Source organism: Ixodes scapularis, unplaced genomic scaffold, assembly GCF_016920785.2.
Source record: "Ixodes scapularis isolate PalLabHiFi unplaced genomic scaffold, ASM1692078v2 PGA_scaffold7__128_contigs__length_106722199, whole genome shotgun sequence".
Taxonomy (NCBI): domain Eukaryota; kingdom Metazoa; phylum Arthropoda; class Arachnida; order Ixodida; family Ixodidae; genus Ixodes; species Ixodes scapularis.
Window position 1 is genome coordinate 49,961,608 of NW_024609882.1, and position 17,618 is coordinate 49,979,225.

Here is a 17,618-nt window from a genome sequence, read left to right on the forward strand (position 1 = left end):
TTATTCGTCATATTCGGAGTCTGTTCCTCGGAGTTTATATTTTGCCGAAAATTTGCAATTTGTAATAGTTCATTTTTGTTTGATTCCCGATTCCCAGAAATTGAGCGCTTAATTTCGCGGTGTTTTCTCTAAAATTAAAAAGATAAAGAAATAATATCCATGAGTTAACGTATGCTAAATAAACCGATGAAGCGCGCTTGTATCAATCAAATTTTATTCCTTTGGACTTGGCAATGGTGCCATTAATATCGGCCATACAATTTGTCCCACTAAAAAGTTTCACGAAAGCGTCGCTTTGATGAACGTTGAAACTGTAAAAGGCCCATGAAACGAATTTTGGGCTGGTATAAATCACTTTAGATTGAAATTTTCCTAATAGCACTTCGTTCAGTGGGCCAAAAGAAAAAAAGGTACAAAGTCAAAAGCCTGACTTTCAGTGCGAAAATCTGAAAACACAACGGACTATTTCGTACCTCCTCCCCTTCGTATGCTCTCTGCCCTTTCACTGTGATGCATCCGCGGTTCCAAAAGCCCGTCACCGGGTCCAAACGCACGTCACACGATACCGGACATCCCTTGTTCCCTTCACCCCTAAGCTGACATTGTGGTGGAAACTAAGCGCTTGCCCGACCAATCAGCCGCCTCCCTTTCATCACCTGACCTCATTCTCTGCGCGAGAGAGCGTGATCACGTGACAAAAGTGTGGCTAGCCCAACGAGTACGTAGCTTCCCCGGCACTGTCAGCTTCGAGGTGAACGGAGTTGGGAAAGCAACTTTTGTGTGAATTTTGAGCGACGGGCTAATCTTCTAGGGGGACAATGGCTCAGTACGGGTATACAAACGAGATTCCAAGCAAAGGGGAACTCCCCTCTTTTCGTCTTCTTGAACTGTTCGCCAGAATGCGCGATTTATGAGTTGAGGAGGAAACCTAACAGGAAAAAGTTGGAAAAGCGTATTTGACCCCTTTAAATTCAATAAACTCCTGGAACGTGTCCTTGGGAAGCTCGCATTCATCTCATCCTATTCTACTAACCTACCCCGCGGCCGCAGGAGGTGGAGTGGCAAAGGATGTAATATAGAAGTTTAAACTGGCACCCTTCCACATTTGATACGATATCTATGGTCCTTAGTTTTCACTCTTACAAGAACACAACCTCTCCTTCAACAAAATCCCAAATAGTATGGCCCAAACTATAAACCAAAACAGACTATTTGTCTGGACTCAAAAGTACAATGACCTGGGCCGGCTTGCTAGAAACTGCGTCTGAGCTAAGACAGGGTGAAAGAAAGCCTGCCAAGCCTGTGGCACACGAGCGCTTGAGACTCGACTTGAGACACCACTCCGCTCGTGCGCTAGGCTTGGCAGTGCTTTTTTTCACCCGGTCTTAGCTAAGACGCTCCTTCTAAAAGGCCGGCCCGTTTGTCCTGAATGGACCTTAACGAAATAAGCGGTAACCCGTATAGAAATCTTATATCTTTGGAATATCTGTCCATATCAAACGTTATATGATTATATACGGCCTATGTACAGCGTTATCTGGCGTATATACAGCCTTATAAATTTTTCAGCATCAATGCTGAACTTTTTTGTTTTTAGAACAAACAATTTTTATAAAGAAGATTGATATTTTTCACATTACAAAATGCATGGGTAAAATTTACTCGAGCACAATTTACATCCGACGTGCTGGGGCCATGTGTTCATTGAGTGATGGCTGCGCTCACTCATCTTGGATGCATGTGCTCAAGCGATAGTATTTTTGAACGTAAACAGCTGAAGTGCTTAGCAGGCACTCACTTAAATGTGCTGAAATTGGTGTCGAACGACGCGCGAAATTTCAGGCTTGGCAATGGTGTCTATGGTGGACTGCAGTCGCGCAGCTGGTTTCTGTTATTCAGGGACACCCGAGCAGTGCTCATTGTTATATAAATCATACACCGAGACAAGTTCTTTCAGTATTTTCTTTTCTTCTTTCACGGTGGCGACTGAAATACGTCAGGTGGCACTCTTGAAGATGGGCATGGCCGAAACAGACTTCGAGAGTTTGAAGGAGCGGATGATACAATTCGCGACGGGTACGACACTCTGACACTGTCCACGGTGGTCTGCAGGCCAATATCACAGCTGATTTAATAACGCTCACACTTTACACAAGAGTTATCATTCGTTGCGTTCAGTCAGTGCTTCACACAAATTGAAGAAAATCCACCAGAATGAGACCCATTCAAAAGTGGGCGCCACCATAGGGAAAAACACAGTCTCCGGCACACGTTGTCTCTAGTTTGGTATCGCTGCAATATTCGAGTACATTCTAACATCACTCGGACAACCCACTTGAGCCTCAACTGATTAACGTCTGTTTACTTGATGTAAGTATGATTCGACGGACGTAAGACCTTTGTCTAGATGAAAACTCAAATTGTCACACCGGGACTTCATTTTTGTCTCGAGGTGAGAGAAACTACAAATGACGCGTCAATAAATAACCATCCGTAGATTAACTCTAAGAGGAGCACTTTTCTGTGCAAATCGGCAGAACAGTTAATCCGTAATATGTGCCACTGCAGAATTCGAAAGTGATACACTTGCCAGCGCGAACGTCGGGTGGGGTTGTGCGGTGAATATTTGGCATCCCATCGTTGTCTTCAAAATCATATCGGTGTTCTAGGTACCGTCGTTCTATTGAACTTGTTTTGTCTCTACCTCAAGATAATCTTCCGTTTTGCCCGTTACACTATCTTCATAGGCTGTAATATATGTTTGTGCATTACAATGCGCATCACGCCCCTTGAGGAATGTTTTACTATACTTTGTTTCATCCTACGATGGAATAAAGGCCAAAGCCATAGGCCGCCAGGTCCAATCACGTTCCACGCTATACTATTACACGCTTAACATTGATTAGGGGTAGACGAATAATGCTCGAATCCAAAAGTACCGCATCATTTCTATAGCTTCGACGCTGCAAAGAGTCTATATGTCGTGGCTTTCTTTGAGATGTGAAATTGTTGAGTCACTCAGTGCTCTTCGATTCGAACTACTGTCCACCCGTCCCCTCATCAGTGATTCGAGACGCGGGCACCGAAACGTGCATCGAAGCGAAGAACCGCACAATTTCTAAGTGGCTCGAATTGGATCTGGCGGTCCGTAGCTTTTGCTTTTAGTCCATCGTAGGGTGAGACGAAGTATAGGCAGGCGATACATAGGAGGCCGTTTTCAGCACACTGTGAACTTACGATATATGGCGAACAAAATGCTTCTTATAGTCATACGGTGTATAAATCTCAGAACAAAGCGATTGAATTGCTTGAGTATATGTTGCTGATGGCTTCCACTTGAGGGACGATATAGTGCGATTCGCCCTTGCCTTGACGATGGTGCATTGTTATTTGATTTGAACTGCTATGCGCATGCCAGTTCATTTTATATATGTGAACGAAAACTCATTTTGACCAGGCATTCCTGCCATGGGGCGCCATGTTGTTGTTCTTTGTTCGTAGCGCTTGCTAAAACTACCCTTTTGCCTCCTGCAAAAAAAAAAAAATATTTTCGATTAGGAAGAATGCGCTACTAGGCATGTTCAAAATTCTTTTCATCTGATCAGACTCATTCTTCTTGGCGGAAGATGAATAGGTTCTAGTTTTCTAGTTATAAGCATGCGCTGGAACAACGACCAATAATATAGCCTCTCGTAAATATTCTCTAGAATTGAAGCTAATGCTTCCACGGCCAGGCACAACCTAAAATATGGATGGACCTGTTCATTAAACGAAACGTGGCCGTGCACCTATTACCGGCAGAAAAGTGGGAAGACTCTAGCTCTGCGATCAATGCAGGTGTCCCCCCCCCCCCCCCCCCCCCCCAAGCCCAAAAATAAATAAATAAAAACGGCCGGGAACGGAAATGATAAGAGTACACGCTAACTCGGGAGCATCTGATTACTTAAATGCTATAGCTTGGGCTAAACGTCTTTGCAATTTTTTCATCTCTGTTTTACCCTCCTCTTGCGTCACTTACGAGTGAAATAAGCATGTTTGATGTCAATTTAACGATATGACCGTCGAATCGATAAACGAGTGAGGCGATCAAGTTTCTTCCTTCGCGTTCCAAAGAGAATTGCATTTACTGATTTCGTAACTGAGAAAGGGAGAACAGGGCGTGTTTTTCGACCCGCCTACGACACGCGCACATAGCCTTTCTCAAAGCTTCGACTGCTCGTGGACGCTCGAGGCGCACAAAGCGTTTTCGGATGTACAAAGTTCACGCTGGAGGCATACATCTATAACACCTTTCTGCCCTTCTCAACCTGTAAATAATTGCGGCACGTTTGCATGGTATTTTGAAACGCAAGAATATTTCCGGGTGATTGCATGAATCAAACATAGCTCCCATTTAAAGAAAACGAAACTTGGAGAAAACGTTAAAAAAGAAGCCTGTTGGTAAATACTTAAACAACCGGAAAGAATAAACACAAATTCGGGACGCAAACAGACGATACAACTTGAGATAATGTTTTTTTTTTTTTTTGCATTCATATTTATGCAGCCGAGTTAAAGATGGGACAGATGCTTTATGCTGTGGGATTTTCATTGCTGCTACCCTCCTCGAAGAATAGCACGGCGGACTAGTTCAATAAAAAGAAGTCATATATTGACTCTTATCGCTGCCCGTTACAAACCCCCTCCACCTCCCTCCCTCCCTCAAAAAAAAAAAAAAAAGAAAGAAAACTTTGCGCATATTTTTGCGTCGACTTTTTATCTGCGGCGGAGCGCCACTCGCGTTGCCGATTGCGCTGTGAAACCCAGCGGGGAAATGTACAGTGACAATTTAACACATCCGGGCACCCTGTTCGAACGCCTTGGAGGAGTCCTGACGGACTCCTCCAAGGCGGTAAATAGTCCTGACGGTGTGACGCAGGAGCGTCACACCGTGAGGACTATTTACGCGTTTATTCACTAGAAATCTAGACAATCGTATTTTATCCTTTCAGAAAATATGTTCCTATATATGAGGCTTAGTTCAACGTGAGCGCGTTGGTGAAGTTAAATAAAACAAAAAGAATAAACATAGGGACGAGCTGTCTTTTTTTTCATGAACACATCATAATCCCTGCACCGGTACATCGCACTCATCAGTAATTACTTAAAATAGGTATCGAATTTGAGTTTGGAGTCAGTGTTAAAAAGGTCGGCTGCGATTAGTGCAAGTATTGCACCTTTATATGGAAACATTTCCCCATTTTCTTAATCATTAAAATAAAGCAAATGCAGTACTGTTCACGGAAAAACTTGAGAACTTCTTTTAAATGGCGCAAACTTGTATCCCTTCCTGAGCGCAGGTGGAATATACGCGCGGGTGTCATGCCGTTGTTGCTTAATTAGTGCATTCCGATACTTAAGCGACTTCCAGAGAGAGAGCAGCAGGGCGTGTCCTTTGAACGTCCTGCCTTGAGCAGGCGCTCCATGCCTTCCGCCGTGCTTTGGTCTCCCGCGTGCACTCGAGATGCACTAGCCGCCCTAGGCTTGTCAAAGGTAGGAAGCGATCAGTGGAGCAGGACACCTGAGGCTCATTCTTGCTGTTCCCACACCGCTAGTGCCCATGGCATTCGAATAAGTAGTTGTGGGAGTTAATGGCGCGTTATGCATGGCAATCTTAACACTGGTATGCCATGTTTCACACTATATCAAAAAGTATAAGATGATGATTTGTTTTATTTATTGACTATTTACCGCGAGTTAGTGACATTTTCAACGGGGGTTTTCCAAACGAAAGCTTTCAAACATTGAAATTACCATTAAAATAAATGTTTGACCAACTTTGAAACGATGATGTAAATTTGCGTTTAACGTACTAGTTTGGAATGTTCACCCTTTATACGAGAATCAAGTGTTTTTTTTAGTAGGATTTGTTTTATGGACTGCTGTACAAATGCTCAGTTGGTGTTGGAAGAGTAATTATTTATTTTTTACGGAGTTTCGTAGGTTTGCAAACCAGACAAACAAGCACCGTAGCTTTCGTGGCCCAGAGCTTTTGGTATTTATTTATCGAATTAATTCGACAATATTATAAGCATTATTCATTTTTTTTTTTTTTTGCTTTTTAGATAGCAGCTTTTACTCGTCCGTTTCCGGCATGAGCGGCGTCGCCGTCGTCGGCGTCGACTTCGGCGGAACCTCGCGGTGCATTATATAACGTTTCCCATAATGACGTCACGCGTGACGTTACGAGGGTTTCCCTCGTGAGGGTTGCTAGGGTTACCCTCGTGAGGGTTACTAGGGTTACCCTCACAGGGATTAGGACGGTTATCCTCACAAAGATCACGAGGGTTACCCTCACGAGGATTACGAGGGTTACCCTCACGAGGGTCACAAGGGTAACCCTCATGACCCTCCTGAGTGTAAAACTCGTGACCCCCATAAGGGTAAACCCTTGTGAGCGTAACCCTCGTACCTTACGAGGGTCTTGAGGGTTCCCCTCACGACCCTCGTAAGGGTGACCCTCCCAACTCTCGTTACGGTAACCCTCACGAGGGTAACCCTCGTGACGTCACGTGTGACGTTATTGAAGGAAACATGTGATGTATGACGTCACGTGCGAAATCACGTGACGTCCCATGCGTCTAACATTGTCAATATTCCCACTAAATTTAGCGGGAAAAGTTTTTCGCTAAACTTTGCGGAAAAATATTTCCGCTAAATTTACTCTTGTGACGTCACGTGTGACGTCACGATGGCAATATTTTACCTCTAAATATAGATGAAACATTTCCCCTCTAAATTTAGCGGGGAAGAAAGAGGGTCATACCCTCCACTCCTCCTTCTCCGGAGCTTAGCTCTAATTCGGGGTCACAGAAAATTGTAAATGTCTCATTTTTTTTTTGTGGGTAGAATTACCTGGCCTTACATGTTCTCGGAGCGTCACAAACGGTTCACATAGGGCTCTATGTATAACAAAGCACAGTAAGCGATTGCATAGCATTAGGTTGAAATGCCAATGCACGACGACACTGGTTTTCGCAGTGTGTGACATATGTAGCTTTGGAAGTACGAATGTTCGCCAGAGGTACTGAACTATAGTGACTCACGAAAACACTCAAGTGCGCTGCTCATCCGAATCAGGCAGGGTGGTCATTAATCCTGCAGTTTCTGGGTTCTACGTCCAATTGGCACCTTATGCTTATTAACAGGGCTGATGTTAACAATTGTAGAATGCCGGGCTTTTCTGTGTTCATCAACAGCACACTTGAAGCGATAAACAATATGTGTAGGGGTGATTTCAGATAAGATCGACCAAAGGGTGGCTGGTCGACATTTTTAAATCAACTGATGTTTTTATATGACATTGTCTAGTGTCTGGTATAAACAAATCCACACTTAGGTTTGACCAGAAAAAAAATTTGGAGACAAGAAAAATCGTAAGGCAGGGAGAGGTGGACAGTTGCAATAACGCGCACTGATGGAGGGGGCAAGTTTGAAAGTGAATAATTAAAACAATAAAATTAGGAGAATTTTAAAACTTTTTACAAACAAACTTTGGGTACAACTTGCTTGTAATATAAAGTAATAATATTTGTTAAAAATTGATTTAGTTTTCCAAAAATTGCCAAACATGCCTGCTCGAACGACAAATGGCAAACTTTGGAAATCTGTATCTCATGAAATAATTTAATCATTATTACATAACTTGCAGACATTATTTTACTAATATATGGCTATTATTGAAAAATAAATAAGGTATCTGAGTGACACAATAGTTACAATATATTTAGGCAAACATGGGGAAAAAATCAAACAAAAAAATTCCAATGCGAATAAAAAAAAAACACCACCTTCGATTTTTTTTAAATTTGGGTACCCTGTTATACTCTATTTCGGCATTCATTTCTATTAAAACATGTTGCATCATTGCACTGTTAAAGAAGAAACAACTCCCCAAAGTAGGGTCCTTTTTCAAAGCCTACACTTAGCAGTGTCCTATAAAAGAAGTGACTCTGAGTTCCAGTTTCATGAAACTTGCACAAATCTTTTATATACATTTATTCAGAGGAGGTCATTGATAAAAAGAGCGATCGGTCACACAGTAAAAGGGAGGAGAAACTATATACAGCATTTTACATAAGCGTACAAAGTGGTATCATATTAGAGACTAATGATTTGAGAAAAGATGATGCAGTGTGAAGTTGTACCTTCCGGTATATTTTACATCTAGAGTAAAATAAATAACTTTACTTCCACACACAAAAACAAAGATATAATAGTAAGATATTTAGGTTGGCTGTGTATTTACGATTACAAACAATTTCAGGTGACGGATGCCATAGTGCCTAACTGGAGCAGCTTCGATGCTCTCGGTGTATGAATGAATCGTGGCAAGCCGATATATTTTATCCTGCTCGAGGATAACATTTTGGGATTTTTTTTATAGTGATCAGATAAAAATTATTAGTAACCACCAACAAAAACAGTAGGTTAAATACCCCGTGAAGAAAAATGTGATAAATAAGATGTCCCTGCATTCAAAATGAGCAGTCCTTGGGAAATCAAATTCGGCACTTTACGCTAAGGTTTTCCTCGCTGTACCCATTTAATAAAGTTGCTTCCAAGCAGATCCGACTGTCCGTGCAACATATACGTCACAGGTCCCTTCTGTTGATGACTTGCTGAGCCGCCACGCGTGCCAAGACTGAATGCCAGGGAAGGCGCGCACCGTCAGCCACTCTTCTTTTTTTTTGTTCACGATACCGAACAACCTCATTTTCGTCCAGATATACAAGATGCACGCCTTTCAGTTTCTTTGATAGAACGCTCACCATTGTCCTGGCCGTCTGAATTGCGCTTACTGAACGTTCTCTCAGGTTGTTCAGCGTGGCCTGGTGCTTCACGAGTCCGCCAACTCCGTCACATGCATTTTCCCCATGTCCAGATGCAGAAAATAACCACTGGGCTTGTGGGCAATCGTCCTTTGCAAATTGGTGAAGCTGGTAGCGATTCTTGAAATGACTGGCGGCGCCGTCACTTACGTACGTCACGTACGAGTATACCGCAACGTTGTCTTCAACCCACTCCTTCACTTTTTCTAGAGCCAAGCAAGCGTGAGCGGCGTCGTGACACAGGTCCTCACTGATGATGGCAAAGCTGTTTGTAGATTTTCTTGTCGTCACTACACATGTAAATATCGAAACTTGTTTTTTTTTTTTCCAGTGATATGCTTGCACTTCGTCAGGAAGCACGATGGTCCAGTTTTCAGCAAAGTCAAAATGAAAGACAATGCTCCCGCGTTGCATGCACTGTTTTTCATCGTAGATCGCTTTACCTTGCGTTTGCCGGATATGGTTGTGAGGTACCCAACTTCCAACCGTCACTTGGATGACTTTTAGGAAAGTCTCAGGTTCCAAAGTTTTTTTCACAAGGTCGCCGGACTCCCATGTTGCAAGCACAATCTCTTCATCCTCCGGGATATTAAGTTCCTGGAGTGTAAGAAACTGGCCTTTTGGGCAGTGATCACAGTCTCCTTGAAGGCACAGTTCTGTTGCTGGGTCGCACAGAAATGCCGAGTTCATTTCACCAGTGTTGAATGTTGAGCCTGTAACGTTCTCTAGAGCGGCAATACAAAGATAATAATTGGCGCAGCGCACACAAACGCACACTTCCTGGTGTGGAATACATTGAACCCATCTAGGGCGCAACGAATAAAATTTCGTTAGCCCAACGCCGGAATCGGGATGCTTGTCTTTGTATATACGGAAGGCCTCTCGTATTGAGCGTGTCATGAAGCGCTTTGGCACGAACGTTTTCTCTCCGTTGAGCATGACAGAGATGACGTCCTTCTGGTTGGGACTTTGGCGCGAACATTGTAGCTCGTCTTTCGTGAAGTACTCTAGGGCAGCAGACAGGTTCTCAGGGCTCACCTTGCACCTCGTGTAAGGATCCGGCTCATACCACACGCCATGCTTTTCCTTGAGTTTTCGGGATTTACTGATGAGGTACATTGAGGCCTGTGGAATCATCTTTTGAACCTCATTCTTCGTCAGTGTTGACGGCAGGAGTGTAAGCAGTTGACAACGTTCCCGGAGAGAGGTGGCGGTTTCAAAGGCCTGCCGAAAGTTGTCCACCCACTCAGTGCATGTGGAGCATGTTGGTTCGGACGACCCCGATGGTGCGTCCCTGTCGTACGCAATACGTAGCCTTGAGCGTATATTCTTGACAGCAACCTGCTCCAGTTCTGTCTGGTTTCTCTTGACATAGGCAGGCCTGTCCCGACTTCTTACGACGCTTGGTTGTCTCAGCGGCGACACACCTGTAGGTAGTATGCTGCGATTTAGATCTTCAATTGCTTCTTCAGCTGGCACAAATATGTCAGGGCACTGCTCTGAGCTTCGCATCGAGATCTCCTTAGTGATGTGCATGAAGCAATGGTAGCACAGGTAGTCCGTCGCACTCACTTTGCTGGAACAGTCAGGCGGAAGAATTTGCTTCAACGAGTTTAGGTCCGACTCGCCAACACTTCGAAAATTCCGCTGCTTTGGTATAGTCTTTTTGTGTTTGCAAAAGTAATATGCAGAAAACACTCGTTCGGAGCTCCAGGACGTCTTCATAATGTATACATATATAATAGAAATTAACCCCCAACTGATGGCATATAATTGCCAAGTGAAAGAACTACTGGGTGCACAAGTGACAAGTCCGAGGCTGAGGAGCTCACTCACTGCAAACGTACATTTGAAAAGAGAGGTCACAACTGAGGCTGTCGGCAAAGCTTGATCCACGTCAAAGGAAGAAAGAGGGAAAGTCTCCAGACAAAAGATTGTGGTCAGCGGCCTTCGAAAAAGACTTTCCGGAATCGCACTGTCGTCCCTCCACGCGCTGATATGAAAGCACCCGAGCTTCTACCACGTGGTTCATGACACAGCCTGAGCCATGTCGGCGACCGGTTCGCGAGGGGTTGGCGGTGGGGTTACGTTGATGGTCACTCGGATTAGCCCTTGCTGTACTGAGCTACCGCCTGCAGTGCCTTATCGCCGGCTGGTGTCAACAACGAGAACACACACACCCTGTCTACACCAAAACTACAAGCGTTCACCGCACACGCGTCGCCGCCGCTTTTAAGCTTTTGTGAAATTGCTTTCTTTTGCCGCGGAGAACCGCCTTATCTTAACTACGCGCCTGAAATCCTTCCAGGCGGGCGTACACAATATCAAGCGTTTCGAGAAATGCCCGTGGAGTAGAACTATGGGAAAATTCGGAGCCCCCGATGTCGATATCGTCGCCGTTGTGTTAGTACTCCGTCGCGTACTGCAGCCCCCCGTTGGGGGAGGGGGGGGGGGGCGGTCTTACTACGATAACATGGCGACAGCGTTTACACTCTATGTATTTACGCGAGGGTCGAGTATTTGGGGATAATGCTGCCGGTTGGTGTGCCCCTTCGTGCCTGATATTATCGCCCGTGACGCCAGCGAGTGAGATGGCGACAGGCATGACTGCTCCGAAAACAGGCGTCGGCGGCCATGTTTTGCTGGTTGAAGCGAACCCCCTTGTCCTTGACAGCGAGCGGGGAAATGCGAAAAAAAGATTGTATCGGCCGTTTTGCCAGAACTAGCGACGAGTGTCGTCTGCGGTTTCCGGCAACTATTTTGCCATAATCGTGAGCTTAGCGAGGAAATGATTTTTGCTAGCCACAGAACACTACCACGCAGAAAGAGAATGCTTGAACATGTTTTTGTTCTGGATATATATCAGGGATATATATGAGAGAGAGAGAGAGAGATGAAGGTAGAGCGGAAGAGGGAATAGCATATAGTGTCGCAGGAGAATAAAGTAAACAAAGTTCCTAGTGGCCGATGGCTGCATGATCTTTTCTCGGATCACTAGTCCGTAATATGATACCTCTTTGTACACAGTAGTTTCTCCTTAATTTAAGTGTGTGAACGATTTCTTTAGTTATCATTGGCCTCATCTGAATAAAAATATATAAAAGATGTGTGTTGGTTTCATGAAACTGGAACTCAGAGTCAGTTCTTGTATAAAACACTGCTAAGTGTAGGCTTTGAAAAAGGACCCTATTTTGGGGAGTTGTATCTTCTTTCTCAATAAAATGATGCAACATGTTTTTAATGGAAATGAATGCCGAAATAAAGTATAACAGGTTACCTAAATTTTAAAAAAATCGAGGGTGGTGTTTTTTTTTATTCGCATCGGAATTTTTCTTTGTTTGATTTTTTTTCCATGTTTGACTAAATATATCCTAACTATTGTATCACACAGATACCTTAGTTATTTTTTAAATATTAGCTATATATTAGTAGAATAATATCTGCAAATTATATCATAATGATTAAATTATTTCATGAGATACAGACCTCCAAAGTTTGCCATTTGTCGTTCGAGCAGGCATGTTTGTCAATTTTTAGAAAAATAAATATATTTTAAATAAATATGATTACTTTATATTACAAGCAAGCTATATCCATAGTTTGCGCCTAAAACGTATTAGAGTTCTTCTAATGTTATCGCTTTAGTTATTCACTCTCAAACGGGCCCCCTCCATCAGTGCGCGTTAATGCAACTGTCCACCACCTCATGCCTTACGATTTTTCCTGTCCCCAAGTATTTTTTCTAGTCAAAACTAAGTTTGGATTCGTTCATACCAGACACTAGACAATAACATATAAAAACATCAGTTGATTTGAAAATGTCGACTAGCCATCCTTTGGTCGATCTTATCTGAAATCACCCGTAGATACCCTAAGCTTGCAATTCAGGTAGTGACAAGGCAATATCACATGCTGGCGACGACATTTACCTGTAAAACGAGATAACAAAATAAATAAACAAAAAATTTTTTCAACAAATATTTTTATTTCTCGGAACAAAGCTCATGAACAATACAATACAATTTGTCGGACTACACTTTATCGCGCTGTAAAAAAAAAACAGTTGAAAATAACATAATTAAATGTTGAAGTGCCTTTAGCATGAGGTACAGAGCGCGACACTGTTAGCGCGAACAAGCGATCGGCGGTTTTTCCAGTTTTCCCTTGGAAACTAAGAGGTGTGATCCAAGTTATTATTGCTACGGAAAGAGCTCATTTAGTTCTATAATATAGGCGATAAAATTTCGTGCTCGCTAATACTTTTTAGAAGTAAAATGCGAAAACGCACCGATGTCGTGTTCGCGCTAACAGTGTCGCGATGTGTACGTTTTTAACGTAAAATTTCTATTTATGAAGAGTTGCTCAGGCGTAAAAATATACGATACGACTCTTTGGGTGTGAAAAATGTCGACGCCGCATGTCGAGTTTGGATTTCGATCACGGCTGGGGGCGACGTCCTTTGCTAAGATTAATGGAAAATGCAAATGACATCCGAGTTTCCTCGTTAAAAAAAGGATCGAATAAAGGTAGTTATATCTTCCATTTTTTTGTGTGTGTTTCGCACACTTTTGTTTTTCTTCTTTACTATTTTTTTGGGGTGTGGGAAGATCTGTCGAGACAGATTCTGAAAATATATAATGACGAAGTAAAAAGAGTCTGGATTAATTATTTTTTTTATTTAGAAATATTTGTTTATGGTAAGTTCACTTTAAGTCATACCCGGGTGCGACGTATGCAACGCTTTGAAATTAATTTTAAAACCCGAATTATATGAGCGTTTCCAATAAAAGTGTCATATTTGCTCAAACGTAATCTATAACTGATATTTATTTTGCCTTTTTTAATTTTTATTAGGTGCCACGAAGCAAATAAGTGAGATCAACAAAATTTGCCAACTTCTTCAAAATAGCCCACCAACGTTTAAATAAACAATTAACGAAAGTGATATCACTGGTCATTATATATCACAAATACAGAATACAATGCAGCTTTTCTTTTTTCTAGGTTAAGCCATTTGCTTAATTTTGTCAATAGCTTGGCGCATTCGGTGCCTCAAAAACACATTGGTCTGAAGGTTGTGTTGGAAATTAAGCGTCAATGTTTGGTTTTAAAATATGCTGTACGTGTTTGAGTAAATTTATGACGAAATTGGTTGTGCTATACACTTTCAATCGAATACATATTTTTCTGCAATACATTTTAGACGCAAACATCATTCAGCGCGTTATTGGCATTACTGCAGTTAACCGTACACTGCTCCGAAATAAGGAGTTACTTTCATATAGGACAATAAATTCAGTGATGGAATTAACAATCGAGAAATTTCTGATCGGTCAATTGGAAGAGCAAAGCTCTTACTGTTTTTTTTTTTTTTTGTTTAATACAGATAACGTGAACATTGTATGTCTACCTCGCCTTGACTTACTGTACGTGATGGGATTTGTTTGCATCATTAACATCAAGTACTTCACAAAACTTTCGTTGGGCCTTCTCCAAAGCTTCGCGCCTCGATTGATACGTGATATCATAATAAAATTATCAAGGTGAAGCAGCAATCTACAGTTTTCCTGAATTCAAGCGCCGTCAGAAGACTGGGTTAAAAAACAAAACATGCACCCCCCAAAAAAAAATTGTATTATAATAATATGTGAAGTGTGCGTACGTTTTGCGGTGAGGTAAATAAGAAACGCAATACTCATATGTACAATTTATTTCAAATCGTGCAGGAAAAAGTGGTCATGTCTCAAAAATTCAGAATAACCAATGTACTTTTTTGTCATATTGTTATTGTAATATGTCGTCATATTATTTTCGTTTTCGTTCTTATAACTTCTAGAGAACAAAAGACTGACCTTGGGATTAAGGCGATCGTCGCATATCGCGTATTTGGGAGATTCTCCAGGCTCAGATGCCTTCCGCAGAAAAAATCACAAAACATACTGTTGACCTAAGCGTTTTACTAGCTTAAGAGCGAAAAATATTTAAAAAAAACTGTTTTGTCCTTTTTTTATCTTTGTTCATAATTTGGCCCCATGGACAATAATTTAACAGGTTTGAATGACGAAAATGTTTGTAACAATCAATTGTATGACAAATTATTTATCAAATCAGTGCGTGAACAAATGCGTATTTAACAAGCACAATATCGTTAAAAGCGGATAAAGTCTTTTTGGCGAAAAGCGCTATTAGATACAAGAAGAAACACTAAAAGTAAAATTTCAACACCAATTTCTTGAAAGACAAAATTTCGAAATATTGTTCTTTCGTATGAAGAGCCCTACCTATGATCTAAAGTATTTCATAAAATCAAAGGTCTAGTCATATAAATTCGTACCTTCGAAATTGCAAGATATCTAAACGTGTATTTTAAATTACGGAGCTTGGTCATGGCAATTTGTTTGGGCCAAACTGTTTAATATTTTTTGCCACTTAGTCATGGTGCTGGTTTACGTCAACTGAGCAAATTAATATTCACGTTATCTTAATATAAGCAGGTTTTCATACACACGTCTAGCTTGTTTACTTCAAAAATCAAAGAATTCGCTAGTAAAAGGACACTTTTCTAAATTGAGTGAGAAAAATCAAGTGTAGAAATATTACCCAGTTCAAGTCTAATCCGGCAAACTCTGGAACTAGGGACGCAAAAATAAATTTTGTTACTGTTGGACCAAAAGGCGTAGCGCGAAATTTCACCCATTTCCCATTTCCGCTCGCCACGTAGGCAAAGCCTAAAGAGAAGCTGGGCTATTTTAAGCTTTTCTATCTTCGTAATTTTTTTTCTTTTCATCACGGAAAATATATGAAGATCTCTCATAGACAACGACCCGCACGGCACGCGGGCCAGATTTGGACCGAAGACTCGTGTGGCTGCGGTCTTTCCAATGACGCCCTGCTCGAAACCCGCTGCTAAAACGCAAAAAGTAAACGCTCATAAAAAAAAAAAAACAAAAAAAAAACGGGCGCTGCAACACGTTATAAACGCGCAATTGAAGGCACCAGAAAGAATGACAGACCAGTCTAGTGTTGTGCAAATATTCATATTCTTAAAGAATAGCTTCGAATAATACACTATTCGATACTCGCTTCCAGGAGAACCCTGATATTCGCATTTTTTAAGTCGTGACCGCGCCGCGTGCGCCCGGTTTTGTTCGCATCTTACCGAGCACCACTGTACTGCGAAAAAGGCACACCAGCGGAGCTCGCTTTCTTGGGTGGTGCTTTCCGTAAAGCATTGGTGCTCGCTAAGAGGCACAATCAACGGGGCTTTCCGGGCACGATCGAAACTTGGGAAACTACAAATATTTCAGTCACGTTCGTAAGAGAAAAGCCTACTTCCAAAGAGGCATGCTGCACGCGCGCACGTGGTGTATGTTAAAAGAAACAGAAACATTGTCAATGTCGATGTCTACACTACAGCAAAAGTTTCAAAACTACACTGCAGCTACTATGAAGGGGCATCTGCTAGGCTGAGATGTTCTGACAGCCAACGTTCATAATTAACAGTTTTTTTGTCCCATTCTAGATTATAGAAATAATATATGCTTATAACAAGAATGTTTATTAATCTCCTTGATTATGCATAACTGGGCATCTCTATAGATTCAATGTTCTGTCATAAGCATCGTTCTATTGCCATTTCCATTTAGGCAATCGACGTTCTGAGTTCACAGTCCACAAATATAGCTAGAACAAAATTACCTTAACTAAGATATGGACAAGTGGAAGCCTAGGAGCAACCTCTACCAGTCGAAGCGGGTTTTCGTCTAAGCATATTGCAGTAGCCAAAAGCCTGGAAAAACTATTCGATATTCGATTCGAAAGTCTTGGGCCATACCCACTATTCTCTTCGAACTTGCTTCGAAATCAAAGTCCACTTTCTGCACACTCCTAGAAAACTGCATCGAAATGTCGATTCTACCGAAATATTTTTGATTGAACATTGTGATAACCAACATTATTATTCATATCTCTTTGCGTCAGATCTGTGCAGCTAAGAAACAAATTCCTTTGCGTTCTCGGGTGAATCGTGCATAGTGATATGATCTGATCTACCAATGCTATTAGTCTGCTGTCCTATGTGAATATGCCAAAGTTCCAATTTACTCTGATTTACATCGTGTAGGTTCTTGGCGACAATATAATTGTGTAATGTCATATACAGTAAAAATGCACTTAAAAATAAAGCATACGTGCTTGTTCACCTTACATTCCTTTTCGAACTTTTCTTCTAGTTTATATATCTGTATTTAAATGCTTACATAGGCTTTTGTATCGATTGTTTTATTATTTCCTCGTTTATATTGTTTTATCTCATTTCGAACCCTTACGACTGCAATAGGTGCCGAATCCCGCCCCCTAGCCAAAACGTTTGGAGACTCCTTGCACAGGTCATGAGGAAGTACATTATTCCCTAAAATGGACGCCTTTATAAAATCGACAGTTTTGGTCACCTTTTGTGCTCTTCGTGGACCTAACGGTTTAACTACGACGTTTGTTCTGATCCCGGATGACAACCTAGCAGGTGAAGACATTCCAGCTGCTGCAGTGACCAATTTAGGTCTGAATTCGCCGGCAATGGATCAATATTTTTTAACAGAGTGGCGGCGTTAAGTTTGAAGTGCAGAGTACATACAAGTATATAGACTATCTAACAATACAAGTTCACGAGAACCTTTATTGCGACTACAAAACGACGTTAAAATGATTTTAATGTTCCTTCCCTTACCGAAAACTAATACGTTTGAAATA

General features: G+C 41.8%; 1 protein-coding gene across 1 annotated transcript in view; it reads right to left on the reverse strand.

Annotated features, from left to right (window-relative positions):
* Positions 1–1,729, reverse strand: part of LOC115324113 (Down syndrome cell adhesion molecule homolog) — a 198,498-nt gene extending 196,769 nt beyond the window's left edge. The window contains exon 1 of the mRNA XM_042286225.1: positions 1,726–1,729. Within this exon, the coding sequence (XP_042142159.1) occupies positions 1,726–1,729 (4 nt within the window). The remainder of the gene's footprint in view (positions 1–1,725) is intronic.
* Positions 1,730–17,618: the final 15,889 nt, after the last annotated feature.